We start from the raw sequence: 22,103 nt of genomic DNA, 5'->3' as shown, positions 1-22,103 counted from the left end.
TAGCCTAACACAGCCTTGGCACCTGTCAAGGCTTCTACTTTCTGTATGTCATATTGCACTAAAGCGAATTTCATAGCTGCCAAGTTATCCCTTTTTTAAAAGGGATTTTCCCTTATGCTGAATAGGCTTCCTCGCGAGAAAAGGGAAAACTTGGCAGCTATGGCGAATTTAGAGGAGTTGAGAAGAGGTGGAAATGAGCAGGATTAGGCAAAACCAGTTCCCTTCTCAGTCGACTTAATTAAGGTGGCAATGTTGGGTAAAGTCTCTTCTCCACCTCTGGGGGAGGAGATGTTGTGGGCGCCACGAGGCCTTCACGTGGGGGGGGGAATGGTTAGCATTCCCCCGCCCCAGCCCATTGGTCATCTCCCTGCCGCGGCGCGCCCCTAGTGCGGCCAATTAGGTCGCTCTGGGGGGGCGCGGCTCGCCTATTTAAGCGAGAGCGCGGCAGGGACTCTGCCTTGCTTCTTCTGGATTCAACAGCTGCGTTTCTCCCACCCACCTCCCCCACGTAGGCAGGGTTCCTTCACGACAGTGCTATGGACTACGGTTTGTCGCCTATTGGGGCCTGGTAGGAGTTTTTCCCACTTGGCAAATTGGCTCAGGCCTTGTGGTTTTCGCCTACCTCGTAGCTACTCGTCACAACTTGGGTTTTGGCGGTAGGCATTGGATTATCTCGTGAAGGTACAAGTGTGGGGGGGGTTGCGGCCATCACCTCCCCCAAAATGCGGAAAGGTACTCCCTTAAGGAGTCCGGGGGCGTTGCCAAGTCCGAAGCCGTGGTAGGTGAGGGCCAGAGGGCACGCCCCTAGTGGTGGCCCCAGGATGAGCTCCTAGTTGATGTGCATCGCAGGACTCATCCAACGGTGGTTAACCTTTCACAGACTGCCAGCAGAGCGGGCTGGAGTCGGATATAGTCGGTTAGATCCAATGCCTAGGCCAATACCCCTCTACATCCGTAATCAATAAAGTTGTGGCCTTCTATGCAATGTGTCTAGTGTTTTTATTTCTTGGGGAGGCGTTGGGGTATCGCCACACAAGCAATCCTTTGGCTAGAAAGCCACAGATGCCAATCCACAGCAGCCAAATCATCCTCATCTCAGGAGAGGAAATAGAAAATGCTAGAAATGTCTTGTAGGAAAGACCTATCTTTATTTTACCTTGCTCCCTTCCACTGGAGCCAATAGGGTTTACATCTGACTAGACATGCATAGGATTGTTCTGTTGGTTAATGAGTTTTGTGTCTTCGCAACTACCCTTTGGAATTCCCTCCCCTTGAATAATAGGCAGGTACAGTCTCTGTTGTCTCTTCACTGCCTACTGAAGGCCTTTCTTTTCCAACAAACCTTGAGTATTGGAACTGTTTTTAGGTGTTTAAATCATTTCATTGCTTTCTTGTTTGCTGCCCTGGACATCTTTGCGATGAAGGGTGGGATATAAAGTTTAACAGCAACAACAACAATCATCATCATTCCTTCAATTTAGAAAACACTTTTCATTAAACATTTATATTTAAAGGATGACATCCAATGTTAGTCATACCCAGAGTAGACCCACTGGATTTAATGGACATGACTACCTTAAATGTATTAATATCTATGGGTCCACCCTTGACTGTGACTAACACTGGCTACAACTCAACTACATCTGCCTTACAAAACAAAGCAAGCAGCCACAGTTCAGTAAGCAATTTAAACTATCTGAAACATAATGAAAATGCAGTCAGCAGTCCTGTAATTACACTATAAAACTTAATAAAATATTTATATTAAAACAGCAGAGGACAAACATTAATATTCTATTTGAATATGTGAGTTTTCAAAATTCATTTGAACATGGGAAGACATGAAGCCTCGCAGGTCAGCCCAAGGAGGGAATTCCAAAGTCTGGGTGCTACTACCCAAAGGACTCTGACCCTTGAAAATAAAGGTCCTGCTCACTTTATTTGTGTATGAAGGGAAGGGAGTGCTCATTATGGGAACATACTGGTTGAGAAACTGAAAGGAACTGGAAAGTACAAGGAGAATCTTGATCCAGTATCTAAGAAGGCAATGTTCTAAACTTGTTTCTTAATGGTCAGAGTACTACACTATGTTTTGAGAGCTGGATTTTTTAAAAAACAGTAAACCAAAGTCATATCTCTAACATTATGGTTCCATGTGTGGTGAGTGAGCTGGGTGATGTATGTGTATCAGTGAAAGGCTGGTCGACCAGGGCAAATGGTGTTATCTATATAAAATAAATTTTGATGATATGCAAAGTAGCAGAGTACCTTACAGCTAGGAAGCTAAATAACTCTTCTAGGTGATTGATAGCTTCTTTTAAAGACTATACAATGACACTTTATATTCAAAAGAACTTTACTTTCATAAACATATAACTAAGAAGAATATATTTACAATCTCATGCTTATTCAAACATGGGTACGTTCTCAGTTGAATTTTAGACTGAAGTCTACTTACTTAGACTTATAAACAAAATAGTGTTGAGACTTGCACCAAAGTTTACCTAACTCAGGGCTTACTGAGAGCTCCTGCGCAGGTTTCTCCCTATTAACATTTAGGGATCTTTCGCTATCTGTTTCACATCAGACAGATCACACCATGCCATCCTCAGCAGTATCCTGAGAAGCCTCTCTTAACAGCCATTCTACCTCACACAAAAAGAGAGAAGAGAAAGCAGTTAAAAACAAGAGTTACTGGAATAAGAGTCACAATAGAATGGAATGCCTCTCATGTGACTCACAGTCAGCCAATCATATGAGAGCCACTGCCTGAGAGGGGAAAACCCCTATGTTTAAAGTACACAGTAACTTAATATAAATAAATATTCCCATTTCAGGAATTTAAATCATTATCCTTAACATGCCTGTCATTGGCTCAGGCTCTACCTACTGTTGGCCTCCCTCCCTTCTGCCCTATCGGTCACAATGGGCTCCAATCACCAGAGAAGTGCATATATGGGAGGGGGATATTTTATAGATTTATTTTGACACGACACCATTATCAGAATGGGTAAACTTTTGAGACTGTGAGAAGACATACCAACAATCTACATCCCTAAATAAAGATCCAGATATAAAGATGCTGAATCAGATCATTGTCCCATAACTAAATATTTTGTCGAGTGGCAGAAGCTCTCCAAGTTTTCAGGCAGGGGGTCTCTCCCAGCCCTAACAGGAGATGCTTGGGACTTTCTGCCTGCAGAGCAGGTGGCTCTGCCACTGAGCTATGGTGGAGGAATGAGTTTTCCTCCCCTAGCAACAGAATAAGTCAATAAGAGCAACCACAGAAAACTACAGAGACAACCAGTCTGCACGGCTGCATTCATCTTTAGTACACGTTTAATAAACAAACTTCCCCATACATTTACCACTTGATTAAGTTGATATGTCTTCACCCCATGTCTCATTACTTGATGAATGCATGTCCAAATACATGAACTGCTTTCACTGGGAAGCATCAATGCTGGTATGAGGTGGCATGAAATTTCTGTCCCTTGTGGTGTTTGATTGGCAATGATTCAGCCACACATGCAACTTGCCATCACCTAATGTTGCAGCCATGAAGTGATAGGAAGGTGGTTGTGAAGAATCAACAAAGCTGCTATAAAAAATGTTGGCAATGTATTCTGTTGGAAAACTGTCTAGAGAGGTAGCCATGTTAGCCTCTTGTAGCAAAAAATATATAGTCTTGTGGCTTAAATGTATTATGGCATGTTGTTTAGTCTTTTAGTTGTGTCCGACTCTTCGTGACCCCATGGACCAGAGCACGCCAGGCACTCCTGTCTTCCACTACCTCCCGCAGTTTGGTCAAACTCATGTTGGTAGCTTCGAGAACACTGTCCAACCATCTCGTCCTGTCGTCCCCTTCTCCTTGTGCCCTCAATCTTTCCCAACATGAGGGTCTTTTACAGGGAGTCTTCTCTTCTCATGAGGTGGCCAAAGTATTGGAGCCTCAGCTTCAGGATCTGTCCTTCCAGTGAGCAATCAGGGCTGATTTCCTTCAGAATGGATAGGTTTGATCTTCTTGCAGTCCATGGGACTCTCATGAGTCTCCTCCAGCACCATAATTCAAAAGCATCAATTCTTCAGCGATCAGCCTTCTTTATGGTCCAGCTCTCACTTCCATACATCACTACTGGGAAAACCATAGCTTTAACTATACAGTACAGACTTTTTTCGGCAAGGTGATGTCTTTGCTTTTTAAGATGCTGTCTAGGTTTTCATTGCTTTTCTCCCAAGAAGCAGGCGTCTGCAGTGATCATGGAACCCAAGAAAGTAAAATCTCCCACTGCCTCCATTTCTTTCCCTTGTATTTGCCAGATGATGGGACCAGTGGCCATGATCTTAGTTTTTTTGATGTTGAGCTTCAGACCATATTTTGCGCTCTCCTCTTTCACCCTCATTAAAAGGTTCTTTACTTCTTCCTCACTTTCTGCCATCAAGGTTATGTCATCAGCATATCTGAGGTTGTTATTTCTTCCGGCAATCTTAATTCCGGTTTGGGATGCATCCAGTCCAGCCTTTCGCATGCTGAATTCTGCATATAAGTTAAATAAGCAGGGAGACATATGGCATAGGTGCTTAATCAACTGGCAAGATCAGAGGGCTAATGCTTTACTGTGAAAATGTGGATTAATTTCACTGCTTCCTACTAGGGAGTAGGTGGGACACAACATAATGCTTGGCATAGCATTACCTCTGAACTGGAAAGTATGACTTGTTTTGCTCCGAACCAACCCTGATCTTGGCTTTCTGTTTGTGGCTTGTTTTAGTGAAACAAACTGCAATCTCCATTTTGGATGTAACACTAAAGACTGTAGTTGGTTGTGCTCACTAGCGGCAAGCAGCAGAGGAAATGATCAGCACATTCATAGCAATCCGTCAACCGTGGTTTATTGTGACACATTATAGTGATCAACATGCACTTGGGCTTGCATGTTATGTTGTGTATATGGCTGGTCTACTGAGGCCCATCCAAGCTGCCAAAAGATGTTTCTACTCCCACCCTACCCCTTGCATCTATAAGCAGGTGGATGGGATGTCTTTGGGGCAGGTTGAATTTGAGACTGGGAGACAACTGGAAGGAGAGGAAAGCAAAGAACCTGTCAAAACCCTAACCCCCCAGACAAATCTGATCTGAGCTGGTCCTTAAGATGATGGCGATGTCCTCCTTTTGGAAGGTAGGAAGTCACATGATCAGGCCTCTGGCTCAGATGGCCTACAGTGACGGGCAGGGTGGCTTTCCAGGGTGGCTCTCTCGGCCCTACCTGGAAGAGGCTGGGGATGGAACCTGCGTGCAAGGCAAATGCACTACCCTGTGAGCCCTTTCCCCTTGGTCAGCCAGGACCTCTGGCGGGTCTCTTTAGACGAACAGCCAAGCGTGTTTGCAGCTGCGGCGGCAAAAGGTGCAGGGACTTTTGCTCGTTGGGGGGTTTGCCATGCGGAGGGATCATCAGCCTTCCCTTTTTTGTCCTCCCCGCCCTTGTGCCGCTTCACTAGGGTGCATAGGCGGGGGGGGGGGTAGAGTTCCTGAAGGCGCAGAGACACCCTCGCGCAAACACACACGCACACGCACACACACGACTCTTTCACACGTACGCAGAGCGCCGCTCTCTTGCCGCTCCACAACTGCCACTGCTGCTGCCGCCGCCGCTCTTGCTGGTTACGCCAGCCCGCCCGCCCGCCCGCCCGCCTGCCGCCCGCCTGCCTCTCGCCGTCTCCCCTCGCCTCCGATTCTGCGCACACAGCCTGTCATTCTGCACAGCACAGTTTTTTCGCTCCGCTCGGAGAGCGAGTGGTGGAGAGAGAAAACACACACACACACACGGAGGGAGAGCAGCTCAGGAGCCCGGCGAGAGAGCGAGGCGCCCGAGTCCCGCAGCCCAGCATGGCTTCGGGGGACCTTTACGAGGTAAGGCGCCGGAGCGGTTGTCCGGGGCTTGGCCGGAGGGCAGCCGGCGAAAGGAGGCGGGCAGGCAGGGAGGAAGAGAAGGAAGGAAAGGAGGAAGGGAGGGAGGGAGGGACGCCCCGGCCAAAGAGGCTGCGGGGGCTTGTTTGGCCAAGGCGTATTTTCCGCGCGGGGTCTTTCTCGCGGGGGGCGTCGGGGGGTCTTCTTCTCTGGAGTTCCTGGAGGAACTGAGAGGAAATGGCCAAGGTGGGGAGGCGGAGGGGGTTGGTAGATCTGCTGCTGCTGCTGCTGGCGGAAGGGATGGATGAAGCGCTCCCTCCCTGCTTTCTCTTTCGAGACCCCCCCCTCCACTTTCCACGGGGTATGAGCTGAGTAGGCCTTAGAGGAGAGTTAGCGGGCCAGGGGGAGGGGGCACCCCAGCCGGACAGCCCCCGGTGCGGAAAGTCCAGGTAAAGTCATCTGGACTGCTCCTCCTCCACCGCCCTCGGAACCCAACCCGGTAGCAGGAAGGAGAGAGAGAGAGAGAGAGAGCAGAGAGGGTTGCGCCCCGGCACGCGGTGGCGCAAAGTCTGGGCAAAGCGGGAGGCGCTGCCTGTTTTTCTTTCTCTCCAGGGCTTCCCAGGCTTGCCCCCAGGGGGCGAATGTAAGCCACGGGGGAGGGGCTTGGTGAGGAGGAGGTGGAGCCTCTGGTGGACACCAGTGCATGCTGGGGGATATTTGGGGCGGGGAGGTGCACTCAAGGATGCTGGGGTCGGGAGGTAGGCTGTCAAAGTTTGGTGGGGTCTTGAGAGAGGAGGTCTTTGGGGAGGCAGGTGTTCCTGGATTGGGTTAGCCTGGATGTCTTCAAGTGAATTGTTTTGATCAAGTCTTCTGAAGAAAGAGCCACTGATTCTGTGCCGGTTTACTAGTTTATCATACAGCATTCAAGTGCAAAAGGAGAGAGGGATTTGCCCTCTCCCCACCATGTTAACTTGAGTAGATCCTATTGGATTGTTCCATGTGGATTAGAGGATGCTGCCTGTGTCTGTACCATGATTTTGGACTAGAGGAAATAAGTACAGGAAGTAGCACTCCAACTATCTGGTTGGTCAGAGGTCTGAGGTGCTGAATTGGGGCATCTGCAACCCAATGGAAACTTTGGATCTCACTCCGTCAGAATTTCAATAGGTGGACTACATTTAGCCTCTCCATCCAAAGTGCCACCAAACCTCTACCTCAGATGACACAGGGTGATATCTAACTAAGTTCTACTCAGTCAACCCATTGAAATTGAAGGGTCTGTTAGTCAGTCCATTCATTTCAGTGGGACTACTCTGTGGGTTACAACCCATAGGGAGTTGCTATTTTGATTCATACCAGTTGTTGACTCCATCTAGCTCATTGTTGTCTACACCAGTGTACTCAGATGTGGTTGAACTACCATCTCCTTTGGCCATTGGGTAAGGTGGGCTGGGGGTGAAGGGAATTGCAGTCCCTCAGTACTAGAAGATCCAAGGTTGAAAAACACCAGCTGACTGTAGCTCTCTGGGGCTTCAGAAAGGGAATGCTCCCAGACCTACCTGGAGATGTTGGAAATTGAACTTGGGACCTTCTACATGGAAAACAAGTGCTCTACCTCAGAGCTACAGCCCTTCCCCAATCTAAATAAAGCAAATTTAATCTCCTAAAGTACAGGTACACCGAACTTGATATTGTGTAGCTAGCAACAGCTAGCAACCATCAAGGCTACCAACGGAACAAGTCTGGAAATAATAAAACCTATTTGTTAGAGTTTGACACATAACATGCCTGAGATTTAAATCAGTTCCGATGTTGGGTTTACCTGTGGAGCATCTTATGTTCTGATAGCTGTTTTAGACACCACAAAGAAGTGGCAGCAGATGTCACATAATACAATCTTGAGCAATATAGAAGCACCTAGAAGATTCCCTCTTTTTAAAATTAATGCTCACCCTCCACATAAAGATTATTCAGACAATTAGCAGACTTGTTTGCAGCCAATTAATTGATTAATTAACCAATTCAATGGATTAATTAGCTAATTCAAATTCATGTTAAAAGTCTTAATGGTAATTAATCCCAACTGGAAGTTTGGAGCCTCTTTTCCTAGAACTCCCATATTGATAATGTGTTTATAATAAAATGTATGAGTGGTATGTTAATGCCTGTGGTATTTTGAAGGTAGTTGATGATGTTACTAGTCTCTCTGGTCCACGAGACATACAAATTATACTTTCTTCGGAAAAATAATATGTGGCAGAGGTGACAACTAATATTAAACACAATGGTTGCAATCCAGGAAACCATGTATCCCACAGTAGATCTTGCTGTTAGGCTCCGCCAAGAAGGTCAGTGAACCATTCCCTAGTTGGCTTTGGGAAATCCGTAACTGCAATTCCAGAAGTCAAATCACCAGATCATATCTATTGCCTGAATAAAGAAATGTATATTAATTATCTCCAACAATGCTGACTTCATACGCGTTAGTGCTGCTTAAAAGCCATTTGTAACACCAGATTTTTAAGCAGTGACTGCTGAACCAGAGTTTTTTGCACCAGTGAAGCTAAGTTAGTGGTATTGATGGCTATTTTTGATGTGGTGATTTTTAACTTTGAAGGCCAAACTTTTGCTGGATCAAGTTTAGATGCTTGTCTTGAATTACAGCTTTGTGCTCAACCTTTGAGGATTACTAGGACGAGCACTCTGAGAGGAAGGGCAGGCAACAAACGTTGGAAAATGGAACAAATGGATTTTTGTACCTCCTGCTCTCCTTATTTGTTTTCTCTATGGAGTAAGCATAGCTACAAGTTGCTTTATCTTTCGATGGTGTTTTATGGATTATTTAAAGACACAGGTGTTCAGATATGGATGGAAGACGATGGATGCATCTTTAGCATCTGAGTGCCCTTGAGGAGCAATTAAAGTTTTGACCCTTTGTGGTACAACTTGATTTCTTCTGGTGCAAACAGAATCTCTCAAGGTGACATCAGCTACTCAGAAGTCTGTTCCGATTTATATTGATGCCTTTAGCTTTGCTTGAAGCTTGCATAGGTTTGTAGCCTGCCAGGGAGCTCATTGCATCGGTTTTCTCTCTTCTCCAACTCCACCATTGTTGGTGAAATTCTGCCTGTTGATTACTTGCTTGGTTTAATGTGCTTGCTTGGTTTATTGATATATTTGTTTTGTGCATCAAATGTTTACATTTATTTCATACTCTGGGAACATTTCAGCATGAATACGCACATGGGTGCTAAAAGAAAGCGTTCATCTTTCTCCATGAAGCTGGCATTGCATTCATATAGACATCCTTGCTATTCCTACTTTTCTTCAGAAATATTCAGAAAATATGTGCACTTCAGGATTGTGCCTGTGAAGATAGATTGTTGATTATCTTACATTCTTCATGGAACATACAAATAAATATATGAGTATCAAGCGGAATTTCTACAAGTAACACTATTATACCACTGTAGTGAACAACACTCTGGGGAATGGTTGTAGCTCAGTGTAGAGCATCTGCTCTGCCGACAGAAGTTCCAGGTTCAGCCCTTAACATCTCGAGAGAGGGCCAGGAATAATCCCCATCTGAAACCTTGAGGAGCTGTTGTCAGTCACTGTAGACCAGCTTTTACCAGCCTGATGCTCTAGAGATGATCTATAGATGTTTCAGCAGCAGCTCTCATCAGCTCCAGGCTGATGGGAGTTGTAGTCTAAGACATGGAAGGGACCAGGTTGACAAGTTCTGGTATAAACTGAGCTGGCTGGATCAATGGCCTGACTCTGTAAGGCAGCTTCCTATGTTGCTGTTACAGGATACTCAGCCAAAATCATCTTAACATCACAAATACCTTTACACCAGGCATCCCCAAACTTCGGCTCTCCAGATGTTTTGGACTACAATTCCCATCATCCCTGTCCTGTTAGCTAGGGATCATGGGAGTTGTAGGCCAAAACATCTGGAGGGCCGCAGTTTGGGGATGCCTGCTTTACACTGTTTGACGATCTACCAGAATTGTGGATAGGCAGCTCTGCATATTACTGATTATTGGTTTTTAGGTTGCCTTTTTCCTCAATGATTACGTTTACATTAAGGAATTTGCAGAATGGAGAACACCTGCATCCATTGTTTGCAAGCATAACTAAAACATACCTTCAGATGGATGACATCAGACAATCACCTGTTATGTTGGGCAAACTCTTTGCTTATAGCAAGTGTAGGGAACCTTTGGTCACCCAGATGCTGCTGAACTACAGCTCCCATTAGTCCCAACGAACAGGGAAGATGGAACACACCGACGACATCAAACTCTGCGTTTTAAGTAGCTGGGTATCTTTATTTTACCATGTTATACTGGAGAAATGTCTTCACACGTCCTTTTGGTTAGTAATATCCTTATGATGCCCTGTTTAATATCGGAGATTGTGCTTACAGGCTTTTGCTGAAGTGTGGTATAGATGATTATTATTATTATTAGTTTTGTCATAGCCGTAATCTGCAATGTTTGTAAAATTACAGTGGTACCTCTACTTACGAATAACTCTACTTACGAATGTTTCTACTTACAAATGGAGCTTTGTCCGCCATCTTGGATGCGGTTTAGATAGGATTTTACTATTTTTTTCTTCCAATGCATTCCTATGGGATTCGACTTACAAATTTTTTCGACTTACAAATGTGCGTTCGGAACGCATTAAATTCGTAAGTAGAGGTACCACTGTACTTTGCTACCTACGATTACGGTCTCAGTGATCAAAGAGTTATGACTAAATGGAGCACTTTCAGCATCTGCAGTACATAATGTTGACTTTTTTGTGGCCTATGTATGAGTTCTCAGAAAAATCAGTAAGAGGAGAGAGAGCAAGAGATGTCAAGATTGAATTAGGGTGGAGTAAGATAGGGTAGTTGTTATTTATTTCATTTATGAATCGCTTCCTGGAAAACTGATTTCGCAATACAATTTTTAAAATTCTTTGGAATAATGTCTTAAAACAGTTAAAAGAACTGCATATATAAATAAATATTTCAAATCCAGTATCGAGCAAACTGGGATAAAAATCTCTTCTTAGAAGTTTTGTTGAAAGAACAAAGTGTTGCCTTCTATGCACTATCCAATGGCCATGTAGCAAATGTGGGGAAGGGCTGTAGCTCAGTGGTTATGCATCAGCTTTGCAGGAAGAAAGTCCCTGCTTCAATTCTCAGCTTTCCCAGCTAGGAGTGAGAGAAAACCCTGCCTGGAACTCTGGAGAGCTACGGCTAGTCAGTGTAGATAGTACTGACCTAGCTGGACCAATGGTCTGACTACCTATAAGGCCGCTTCCCATGTTCCTAAATGCATGTGAAGATGACACTTGTACAGTGGTACCTCTACTTACAACATTATGTACTGCAGATGCTGAAAGTACTCCATTTAGTCATGACTCTTTGATCACTGAGACCGTAATCTTAGGTAGCAAAGTACAGTGGTACCTCTACTTACGAATTTAATGCGTTCCGAACGCACATTCGTAAGTCGAAAAAAATTGTAAGTCGAATCCCATAGGAATGCATTGGGAGAAAAAATTCGTAAGTCGAAGCAACCCTATCTAAAAATTTGTAAGTAGGAAAACCCCTATCTAAACCGCATCCAAGATGGCGGACGGAGCTCCATTCGTAAGTAGAAACATTCGTAAGTCGAGTCATTCGTAAGTAGAGGTACCACTGTAGTAGATAATAGCAGCTACCCTTCCATTAATAGGTGTGGAACTTGCGAAGTTGTGCCGTCTGCCCTTCCATTCAATAGAAATGGCACATGTTGGACCAATCCAGTTTTTGAGCCTGTGCCAGTAAGTGCTGCAATTGCATACTCTCCAACTAAAATTGTTCTCATTCATTTATAAAAGGGGGGGGGAATTAAGCGCGCGCTTAACTTCACAGCTGAAATCAGTGGAACACAATAGCGCTTGATGTTGAATGGATTGTGCCCCGTGCTTTTAATCTTTCCGACTTCATGATATCATGTTTACATCTTTTGAGAGTTGTGTATAGAATTAATGAAAATTCATGGTAAGTTTAAACATATAAAATGACAAATTAGTCACAGCATTTTATGTTTTCCTGATCTGTATTTCACCGTGTGTGTGTGTGTATTCTAATGATGTGAAATGTGGTTTCCTGTACTACAATTAAAAAATTGTGAGGTATTTGTCATTTAGAATGAGTTTACTTAGGTAACTTGAAATACATTCCTGAGTTTTCACATCTTAGAAATACAGCCATTGGCCTTTTAAAAATCAAGTTTAAATCCTGCAGAAAGCAGAAAATATAACTTAGGTGTCTAATTAAGGTACCTAATGTTCAATTAAGCAATTAAGTAAATATTATTAATTTAAGTATTAATTTAGGTGTTATTTTCAGGGCCAAGTATAGCAGGCTTGTTCTGAGTTTGGTTAGCCCCAAACTATTTATTTTGCAGACTATTTATTTTCAGCACTGCTGCCCCTTCAACTATTTCTTGGCAATTCCTTTGTGAATGTCTGCCACTTGATTTATATTACTGTGTGTCAATGTGTCTCTCACTTGGATTCATTTCCTCATGTAGCCAAATCACTGAATCCATGCCCTCATTCTCAGCTGACTTTGTTTGCCCTCACTTAACATTGTCAATTCCATATCTCATTGGTCATGCAGAGTAATGATGTCATCTTATTCACCAATATGGTTGGCTAGAGTTGCCGTGCAACTAAACCAGAAAGAAACAATGAAGTAAACAGAAGGTGGGATAAAATGACATTGAAGTAACAGGTGGGGAAAGCACTAGGATAAAACCAGATTGGATAAATGTGCATATTCTGACTTACAGTCAAAGAGTTTTGTTGGGTACGGCTTGGTGTGCGGAAGCTATTTCTAAAACTCATTTATTCTGAGATCAATAAAATTGGAAAAAAAATTATTTAGTACAGCCCAAATTCAGGAGCCCCACACAGACTACAACTTCTTGCCTATCTGAGTTGTTCTAATGCTAGAAAACTGGATCTAACCTGAAACCAGCCTTGCTATTCAGTCCAAAGGTCCATTTATTCCAGCATCCTTTCCCCCAAAATGGCCAATCAGATCCCAAGCAAGACATAAACTGGGTTTTCTCTGAGCCCTCCCTGCAGATACTTAGGCTTGAATCTGGGACCTTCTGCATGCAAAGCAGAGTTGTGGCCTCCTTAATAGTAAGAGTGGTTTGACACTGGAACAAGCTCTGCCACAGGAGGCATTGGGCTCTCTTTCCCTGGAGTATTTCAGCAGAGGTTGGGTAGTCTATGGTAAGGGATGCTGGCTGCTGCAATGGTCCATCCCAGCTCTATGATTCTATGGAAGGCACCAATTTATGAAATTCCCGCACAGAACCATGGGCAGACAGAGCAAAAGAAAAAGAGAGCAGTATAAATTTCACCTGTTGTCTTTGTCCATAGAGTTTTCTTGGCAGGGATACTGGAGTGGCTTGCCAATTCCTTCTCCAGGTGGATCACGTTTGGTCAAAACATAACTTCTCTAAGTTATTTAAGCCCCTTCGCCACGACAAGGCAGTGATCCATGAAGAGGCTCCAATACTTTGGCCACCTCATGAGAAGAGAAGAATCCTTGGGAAAGACCTTGATGTTGGGAAAGATGGAGGGCACTAGGAGAAGGGGACGACAGAGAACGAGATGGTTGGACAGTGTTCTCGAAGCTACGAACATGAGTGCTATGGTCCGTTGGGTCACAAAGAGTCAGACACGACTAAACGACTAAACAACAACAAAGAAATTTCACCATCGGAAAGTTCCTTACACTGTGTATTTAACATAGCAGTCTGTGTGTGTCACACACACACACACACACACACACACACACGTATGTACAGTTTTAGCAAAAGCCCAGTTTTATTTTCAGCATTTTGTTTAAATAAAAGAGCTGATCCCAAAGTTTTTCCTAGGAATATGAGAAAGCGTTTCTACAGTTGCTCCAAATGGTTGTTAAAGGAACAATGGGCTGATTCATTTTTTTTTTGTCAACACAAGCAGTCAAATGTCTTCTCCTGTTATGCACTTGTGTGGGGAAAAGTAAATGTCTAATGATAAATATGGCTCGTCGAAATTTCTGTGACTGCAGCTGCCAGAGAGGGCAGAATCATAGCAATGGTCATACTGTATGTGTTTCCCTATCCAGGACCATACATTACATTTATTTGCAGAAGTGCATGGTTGACGGGAATGTGGATTGTTCACATGGTCAGGAAAGGCATTGTGTGAACTAACCTGTAGGCTTTTAAAATAATTATGGCTTAGTTCCAACGAATTGTGAGCGGAAGGAGAAAACACATTAGCGTTGTTCTGTGAGCTCTTGCAGAAGCTATGTTGGAGACTTCTCACATGACAGTGCCCTAATGTGTCAAAGTTTGCACTGTTTCAGTGTAAGAAACAGCAAATCGGGAAAATACAGACTTAAGTGTTTATATACCAACCATGGGGAAGTCTCAGGGTTGGATCTGCATAATGCCTTAACACAAGAATTTGCACCAACGGAAGTACACATCTGGATTTGGGGGTGCTTTGGTCAGGAAACTGCTGTTCAGCTAAGCTGGAAATCGTTTGTAAGTGTAACAGACCTCTTGCTATCGATAGCTATTGGAAGGAGGCACTATTGGAAATTCTCACTAATTTCCATTTAGAAAATAATTGCAATGTCTTTGGGTTTCCCCCTCCATTTTCAGTTTCTTGGTGAGGGGCAGAGTAGAAGGAATTGTGCCCAGTCCCAGCTACGGTATCATTTTTTAGTTTCTCCATTCTTTAGCTTCTCTGTGGAATCTCTCTTCTGTCCTAGGGGAAAATTAAAAATAGCTTCTCAATGTGAATCAGGAAGTCACCTGTCCAGACAATGGGATGGTTCTTTCTAGTGTGTGTGTGTGTGTGTGTGTGTGTGTGTGTGAGAGAGAGAGAGAGAGAGAGAGAGAGAGAGAGAGAGAGAGAGAGAGAGAGAGAGAGAGAGAGATCCTGCTCCAGCCACTCTGTTCTGTTCTTCTATCTCACCTGACACTTGTTTTTCTTCTCAGGTTTTGTCATTGATATATTTTTGGGCTGTTTTGGGGGTCTTTCCCCTCTTACGTTTTCCTGCAGATTTTTTATGGGGTTGTTTTTTTTAACTTGTTTGTATCTCAGGATTACCTTAAGAGTGCTTTTACTTCTCTTGTGTGCATTTGTGGTGTGGTTTTGAATGTATAATTATCACAAGAGTGGGAAGACTTGAATCTAGAACATAGATGATGGTAAAGCTTAGAGGTTTTGAATCACACTGATTTCAGTGGAAGCCCCTACTCAACACCCTTACTGAAAAGAGAGGAAATTGAAGGTGCTTTCTTTGGGGTGGATCATGCCCAGTGTCATTGAACAAATCAAATGAAACTACTGATGACATTAAGTATCTCCATGAAACCCAAATGAAATACTTGTCAGTGACATCCGTCAGAGCATTTGAACACTCCGTTTTCTCCCCATGGAAATACTGTAATCCTTTAAATACTGCTGGTGGTTACTACTGACTGCAGTCAGTAAAAAGGCCCCAGAATGGGCAGGAAGGGGCTGAGTTGTCACAGGGTATCTACTGCTGTCATGTGACAGCATCAGGCTCCATCCGGGGGGCCCAGGAAGCCTGTGCAACAGTTTTTCTGCCCCCACTTCCACTTTGGCTAGTTGAACCTTGGCTGGTTAACTCCTTAGCTCCCTTAAGCCCCGCTTGGCAGCAACCAGCATCAGCATTGCACACTTAAGCCATTAATTAATCAAGCCATTAATTAAGCAAGCGATCCTGAAGAATGTTATGTCGTAAGATAGTTGAAGCTAAGCAATTGCGTCCCCCATCAGTGCCTGAATGAGCAACTGGTTCCTAGGAGTGTATGTAGGGGATGTTGCTGTACATATAATAGATAAAAGAAGTGATGGGACGAGGGCATAACCTTCTGCAGTTTAATTTTTACAGTTCAGGCAGCTGTTAAGCTTGTTGATACAGAGTCCTTAGTGATTTTGATGACAAACAGAATTAGTACCGTATATACACACATAAGTAGCAAATTCCAGCATTGTTTATTGACACTCATTAAAAACCCTTGTTGACTTGGGATATCCTTATGCATTCTCCACATTGTGCTCTGCTCTAGCATGTAAAGGATAATGAACAGTTCAACCTTAAAAGCTCTTCATCAACAAAAGCCCTATTCAAGTTAAATACGGCCTCTGTGAATAGAGGTGCTTGAAGATCTCACCGCCAGGTTTAAAACAGAAATGAAGTTCTTGGAGAAATGCATCTCAGCAAGATCAAAGCTAGGGCTGCGAGGGATTGCGGAAGTGAAATCAGTGGGAGGAGCTCCCTTTTGCAGTCCCAACCCAATTTCAAATCTTGCAGTTTTGGGTGGGCAGAATTATATCTGCTCACTTTTTAGCAGGTTGTAGCCACCGGCAAATTTTGGAACAGCCGCTAGAATTTCTGGAGCAGAATTCAGTAGTGGCAAGACCCGATTCATTCTGAAAGGTCCTTTATTTTCTCCGCCTCCCCTTCTTTCCCCAGACATGCAGTGCACCAAAGCAAGCAATTGAGAACGCTGCTGAAAAAAGTCTCGCCTCATAAGTAGACCAGCAAATAAGCCTCAGCTTGCTACGCATAGCGCATAAAAGGTCAAATGTGACCGGCCTCCTACCTGGCGCCCTGGGTGCATGCAATCTGGCCCAGCCCTCTAGGGCCTTGCGCACAATGAATTTCGCGCAAGGATCTCTAGAATAAAGGGACTTGCAAAAGAAGGAAATGGCAGACGACTGAATTTGAATGGACTATACAGCACAACCCATAAAACACAAGTGTGCCAAATACTGCAACACCTGCTGTGTGGATGGATACTCAGTAGAAAGGCTGGCTGTGAGCTGCACCCTGAAGGCTAAAAAGTCCGTCCAGGCCTTCTTATAAGACCTCAAAGTGGAAGGAGAAATAGATGCTACTATTCCCTGCAAAACTAGCTGCTGCCAAAGTTCCAAAGTTGGGCTGGGAAAAATTCCGGAAGTTGCTGACCATCTGGAGCCAGGGATCTGAAGCGCTCCATCTGAAAACAGGATAGGGCATCAGCAATGTCATTATTAGCACCAGGTATAAAACAGCCTGTGGGACAAGAAGCTACAGTTAGAACTGGATATGGAACAAATGATTGGTTCAAAATTGGGAAAGGAGTACGACAAGGTTGTATATTGTCTCCCTGCTTATTTAACTTATATGCAGAATTCATCATGCGAAAGGCTGGACTAGATGAATCCCAAGCCGGAATTAAGATTGCCGGAAGAAATATCAACAACCTCAGATATGCAGATGACACAACCTTGATGGCAGAAAGCGAGGAGGAATTAAAGAACCTTTTAATGAGGGTGAAAGAAGAGAGCGCAAAATATGGTCTGAAGCTCAACATCAAAAAAACCAAGATCATGGCCACTGGTCCCATCACCTCCTGGCAAATAGAAGGGGAAGAAATGGAGGCAGTGAGAGATTTCACCTTCTTGGGCTCCTTGATCACTGCAGATGGTGACAGCAGTCACGAAATTAAAAGACGCCTGCTTCTTGGGAGAAAAGCAATGACAAACCTAGACAGCATCTTAAAAAGCAGAGACATCACCTTGCCGACAAAGGTCCGTATAGTTAAAGCTCTGGTTTTCCCAGTAGTGATGTATGGAAGTGAGAGCTGGACCATAAAGAAGGCTGATCACAAAAAATTGATGCTTTTGAATTATGGTGCTGGAGGAGACTCTTGAGAGTCCCATGGACTGCAAGAAGATCAAACCTATCCATTCTTAAGGAAATCAGCCCTGAGTGCTCACTGGAAGGACAGATCCTGAAGCTGAGGCTCCAATACTTTGGCCACCTCATGAGAAGAGAAGAATCCTTGGAAAAGACCCTGATGTTGGGAAAGATTGAGGGCACAAGGAGAAGGGGACGACAGAGGACGAGATGGTTGGACAGTGTTCTCGAAGCTACGAACATGAGTTTGACCAAACTGCAGGAGGCAGTGGAAGACAGGAGTGCCTGGCATGCTCTGGTCTATGGGGTCACGAAGAGTCAGACACGACTAAATGACTAAACAACAACAACAAGAAGAGAGGAAAAACTAGTTCATGCCAAATGTTCTTTGAGCCAGATTCATGGTATAGCAGGAGGACCAAAACAACTACAAGTGTCCCATATTTTATCAATTTCTTGTCATCCTTAATAATCCTGCCATTTCCTCCATTGGTGTCAGATAGGGATGAAAGGGTTTCATCCATTCTGTTCATTTTTTGTACTATGAGTTTACAATACTTGCATTCTTCTCCTTCTGAATTCTGGTTTAGCTCTGAGAATTTTTGAAATTAATTCTGGAATTGGAGTATGACAACATAAAACAGCCAGAAAAAACAATGTTAAATCTGAGGCACCGCGGCACGAATGTGCGCAACAGGGCAGAGACTCTAGTGGAGCGGGATAACTGCTTTGCCAAAATGCTCACCACAGCCTGGTTATCGGACCAAAAACAGACCTGCCGATCCTTGAACTCCAAGGTCCAGATGTGCACTGCTACTACAATGGGGGGGGGACTCAGGAAAGGTTAAATCACGGGTAATTGCTATGTCCTGCCACTGCTCAGGCCACCTCTGAGTGCACCAACGGCCACGGACATAAAGCCCAAAACCCAAAGAACCAGCAGCATCCGGATGGACCTGGAAATCAAAATGCAGATTCAAAGTATCCTGCCATAAGTATACGTCATTGAACTCCTTCAGGAATTCAAGCCACATTTGACCTCACTAGGCAAACGCACCCGATGATGGGGTGAACGCAGGCCTGCTGAAAGCCTGGCCAGGCGTGCACAAAAGGGGCGACCAGAAGCTACTAGTCTGCGAGTGAAATTCAAATGACCCAATAGGGACTGGATCTGCCTCAGTGTAATCTTATCGCGAGGCAGAAACTGCATATTTAATTCACGCAAAGCCACCAATTTTAATTCAGGCAAAGCGGAAGTCTGCGCCACCATATCCAGCTGTATCCCTAAATAGGATAACCTTGAGGCTAGGCCTTCAGTTTTATCAGCCGCCAAAGGAACACCTAACTCTACTGTTAGGTCATTAAATGCCTGCAACAGGAGCAAGCATTCATCAGAATCGGCTGCAGAACTTAGTAAAAAGTCATCGAGGTAATGGGTCATGCCCCTAAAACCTGTTTTAGTACGCAAGGCCCAATCCAAGAACGTATTAAACGCTTCAAATGCTGCGCAGGATATAGAACATCCCATAGGCATTGCCTTATCCACATAATAAGCTCCATCAAACTGGAACCGAAGCAACTTAAAATCATGTGGATGCGCAGGAAGTAGGAGGAAAGCATCTTCCACATCGCACTTCGCTAAAAGAGCACCTTTCCCAAAACTCCGTATTAACTTGACCGCCTGGTCAAAGGTGGAATATTTAATGGAGGATAGCTCAGCAGGGATAGCATCATTTGCTGATGAACCCTGAGAGTAAGATAAACTGTGGATTAGGCGAAATTCGCCAGGGGCCTTTTTAGGCACCAAGCCCAAAGGGGAAAGGTGCAGATCAGGGTATGGAAGGCTGTCAAATGGACCAGCAATTCTACCCAATGCCAGTTCCTTCCTGATTTTATGCCTTGCCACCTCAGGCATTTCTCTTACCGATTTCTGATTTTCCACTTTCAAAGCCCTGGGCAGGAACGCCCCTGGGATGCCAAAGCCTTCGGAAAATCCAAGCCACAAATAAGAGGCAGCAGCCAAGTCAGGGTACCTGTTAAGCCATGCCCTTAAAGCGGGCAACTTAATAAGAGTCCTTGCTAAGGTCGATAAGGCCTCACTTAACATCTCGGATTGTTTGAGGAGAGGCTGCCTTCTGCTCCTGCTGAGAGCCCCTCCTCACCCCTTGAAAGGGCTGCTTCATCCCACAGGATGCAGCAGGGTGACTCCCAGAACACTAATTACATATATGAGAGTATTTGCAACCCTGATGCTGGCAAGACCCCTTATTATATTCCCAGCAAATAAGACGCCTTGGTGGCTTCTTACTGTCTTGCTTAGATTTCTGGAACTCAGCAGACTTGCTCTCAAAGTGTTGGGACACGTAAGTGGTCCACACATCAAGATCCTTCCGATCCCATTGAGCTTAAGGCGGCCCGACGTCAAAAACTCTCGTCATAGCTTATGGCTGCCGCCTCACCTGCCAAGTTAAAAGCTTTCCTCATCAGGGATAAATAAATCCACAAATGCGAACTTATTTTGGGGTAAGCTGCAGAAATGACCCCAGCAAAAACCTGAAAGGCATCCAGCCACTTCTCAAAAGTCTTCTTGACTTTGCTGGAGCTGGCCTTTCCCTTGCCTGAAGTAGACTGCTCCTCTTTGTCTGGGCATTCATTCGGAGGAAGGAGTTTTAAAATATCGACATAACGCCCATTAAGTATCCTTATTCCGGAGCCTTCTGGCTAGTAGCTGCAGTGGCGAGCTCCAGAGCCCAAGGGGCCAAAGCCCCGTAAGGCAAAGCCCCTCAGGGTAGTGGGAAACGGGGGGGAGGTGGGAGAGGGATCAATGGGACGAGGGGCTAAAGAAATAAAAGGGGAAATGGGGAAGGTTGAGAAATAACGAAAACAGATCACCGTAATCGTCAAAGGTAGATTGGTCTCTCTTTCAGCTCGCAACGGACACAATGCTGGTGTTCCGATGCACTGACCAAGAGAGAAAGTTCAGGGTCACATGCATTGGCATATATAGGTCCCTTGATCCATTTGGCTAGCGTCCCATTGGTCAGGTTAAACTCAGCAACAAGGGAACTACCAATCAGGTGTTGTGGCTATCCAATCCTACCCACCCACAACACATGGGTTTGGTTGCCAGGTCTCACCACAACATGTGCCCTCTTTGAGGGAGGACATGATGATATGATGATGATGATGATGATGATGACAACGACAATGGCATCCATCTCTCTTGGGAGACATTGGAAGAGTGCACCTTCGGAGGTGAAGTCAAACCATTGGAGAATTATCATGCCATGACAAGGAGAGAATGAAATGAGAGAGAGATGTTTTATTGCAGATATAGCAGATGCAGCCGTCCGGTTTTGCTGCTACAGGTGCACCATGGTGTTTTTTTCTCTCTCTGCTCTCCTCCCTTCCTCCTTTGGTCACTGCTATAGATACAGCAGTGAATTAATTAAAAGTAAATGAATTTCAGTCAGAGTCTGGGGCATCCTGAATAGGGAGCAAGAGTAGAATCAGCAAGGGCATGAAGTCAGTGTTACCATAACCAACCCAGTAGTGTCCTTGGGTTGCATCTCTTTGCTTTATCCCATACAAATGAATGGCTGCTATATTCCCCTTTGGTGCAAAATGCAGTACTGTACTGCCCTTGGGGATAGCAGCAAATGACTCACTCAGCACTGCTGCTGTTTAATCCCTTCAGGTGCTGTGTGGGATGTGTACAGAGAAGACCTTTTTCCCAGCAAAGGAAAGATTGAGAAACGGTTTCTGTCCGAGGACCACATTCCATTTTGGGCCGCCTTCCAAAGGCCATGTGCTTGTGTTGGCTGGGACCAGAGGCACAAGTAGGCAGAGCAATGGGCACAAATGTTCCCCTTAATAGAATAAGCTGGTTTCTACACTTACTCGGACACCGCTCTTTATCCTTCATCCAGACAAGCAAGAGGTGTTATCAGAGTTCAATGACACATTCCAGCCAGGCAAACATGTTCAAGGAGGGCCAGTGAGGGGTGAGGCCTGGGGAGAGTTCAGAAGGCCAGAGAAGAGGCTCGGAGAGGGTGCAGCTTGCTCCCAGATCTGAGGTTCCCCACCCTTGCTCTGCAGAAACACGCACTGCCTGTCATAATGCAGGGCAACTTCCTAATTACATTATAAAAAGCAGAATAATGCAGTGTGTTTCTGGATAGTGACTGCTGACAACCTGGAGGAGCAGACGAAAATGCCACTTGCCTTCATATGCCTTAGCCTCGCAGATTGAATTAGATTAACAGCAATATGTGTCTTTCAAGAAGACTGACATAACTGAACTGCAATAATGTAATTACCGGGTAGTACAGTTGTTTTTTACAAAGACACAGCCAATTTTATCAGTGTCAGAAGTAAAGAAAGTGTTAACTGCTGTTTATTGTGCTGGAGTTTTGGAGG

At 44.7% G+C, this 22,103-nt stretch overlaps 1 protein-coding gene across 1 annotated transcript in view; it reads left to right on the top strand.

The window, feature by feature from the left end:
* The first annotated feature begins 5,701 nt into the window (after positions 1-5,701).
* Positions 5,702-22,103, top strand: part of CDYL2 (chromodomain Y like 2) — a 75,904-nt gene continuing 59,502 nt past the window's right edge. Inside the window, exon 1 of the mRNA XM_035118043.2 lies at positions 5,702-5,911. Coding sequence (XP_034973934.1) covers positions 5,888-5,911 — 24 coding nt within the window. The 5' untranslated portion in view covers positions 5,702-5,887. The remainder of the gene's footprint in view (positions 5,912-22,103) is intronic.

The sequence above is a fragment of the Zootoca vivipara genome, chromosome 6 (genome assembly GCF_963506605.1).
Source record: "Zootoca vivipara chromosome 6, rZooViv1.1, whole genome shotgun sequence".
Taxonomy (NCBI): Eukaryota; Metazoa; Chordata; class Lepidosauria; order Squamata; family Lacertidae; genus Zootoca; species Zootoca vivipara.
This window is presented reverse-complemented; position numbering and strand designations above follow the sequence as displayed.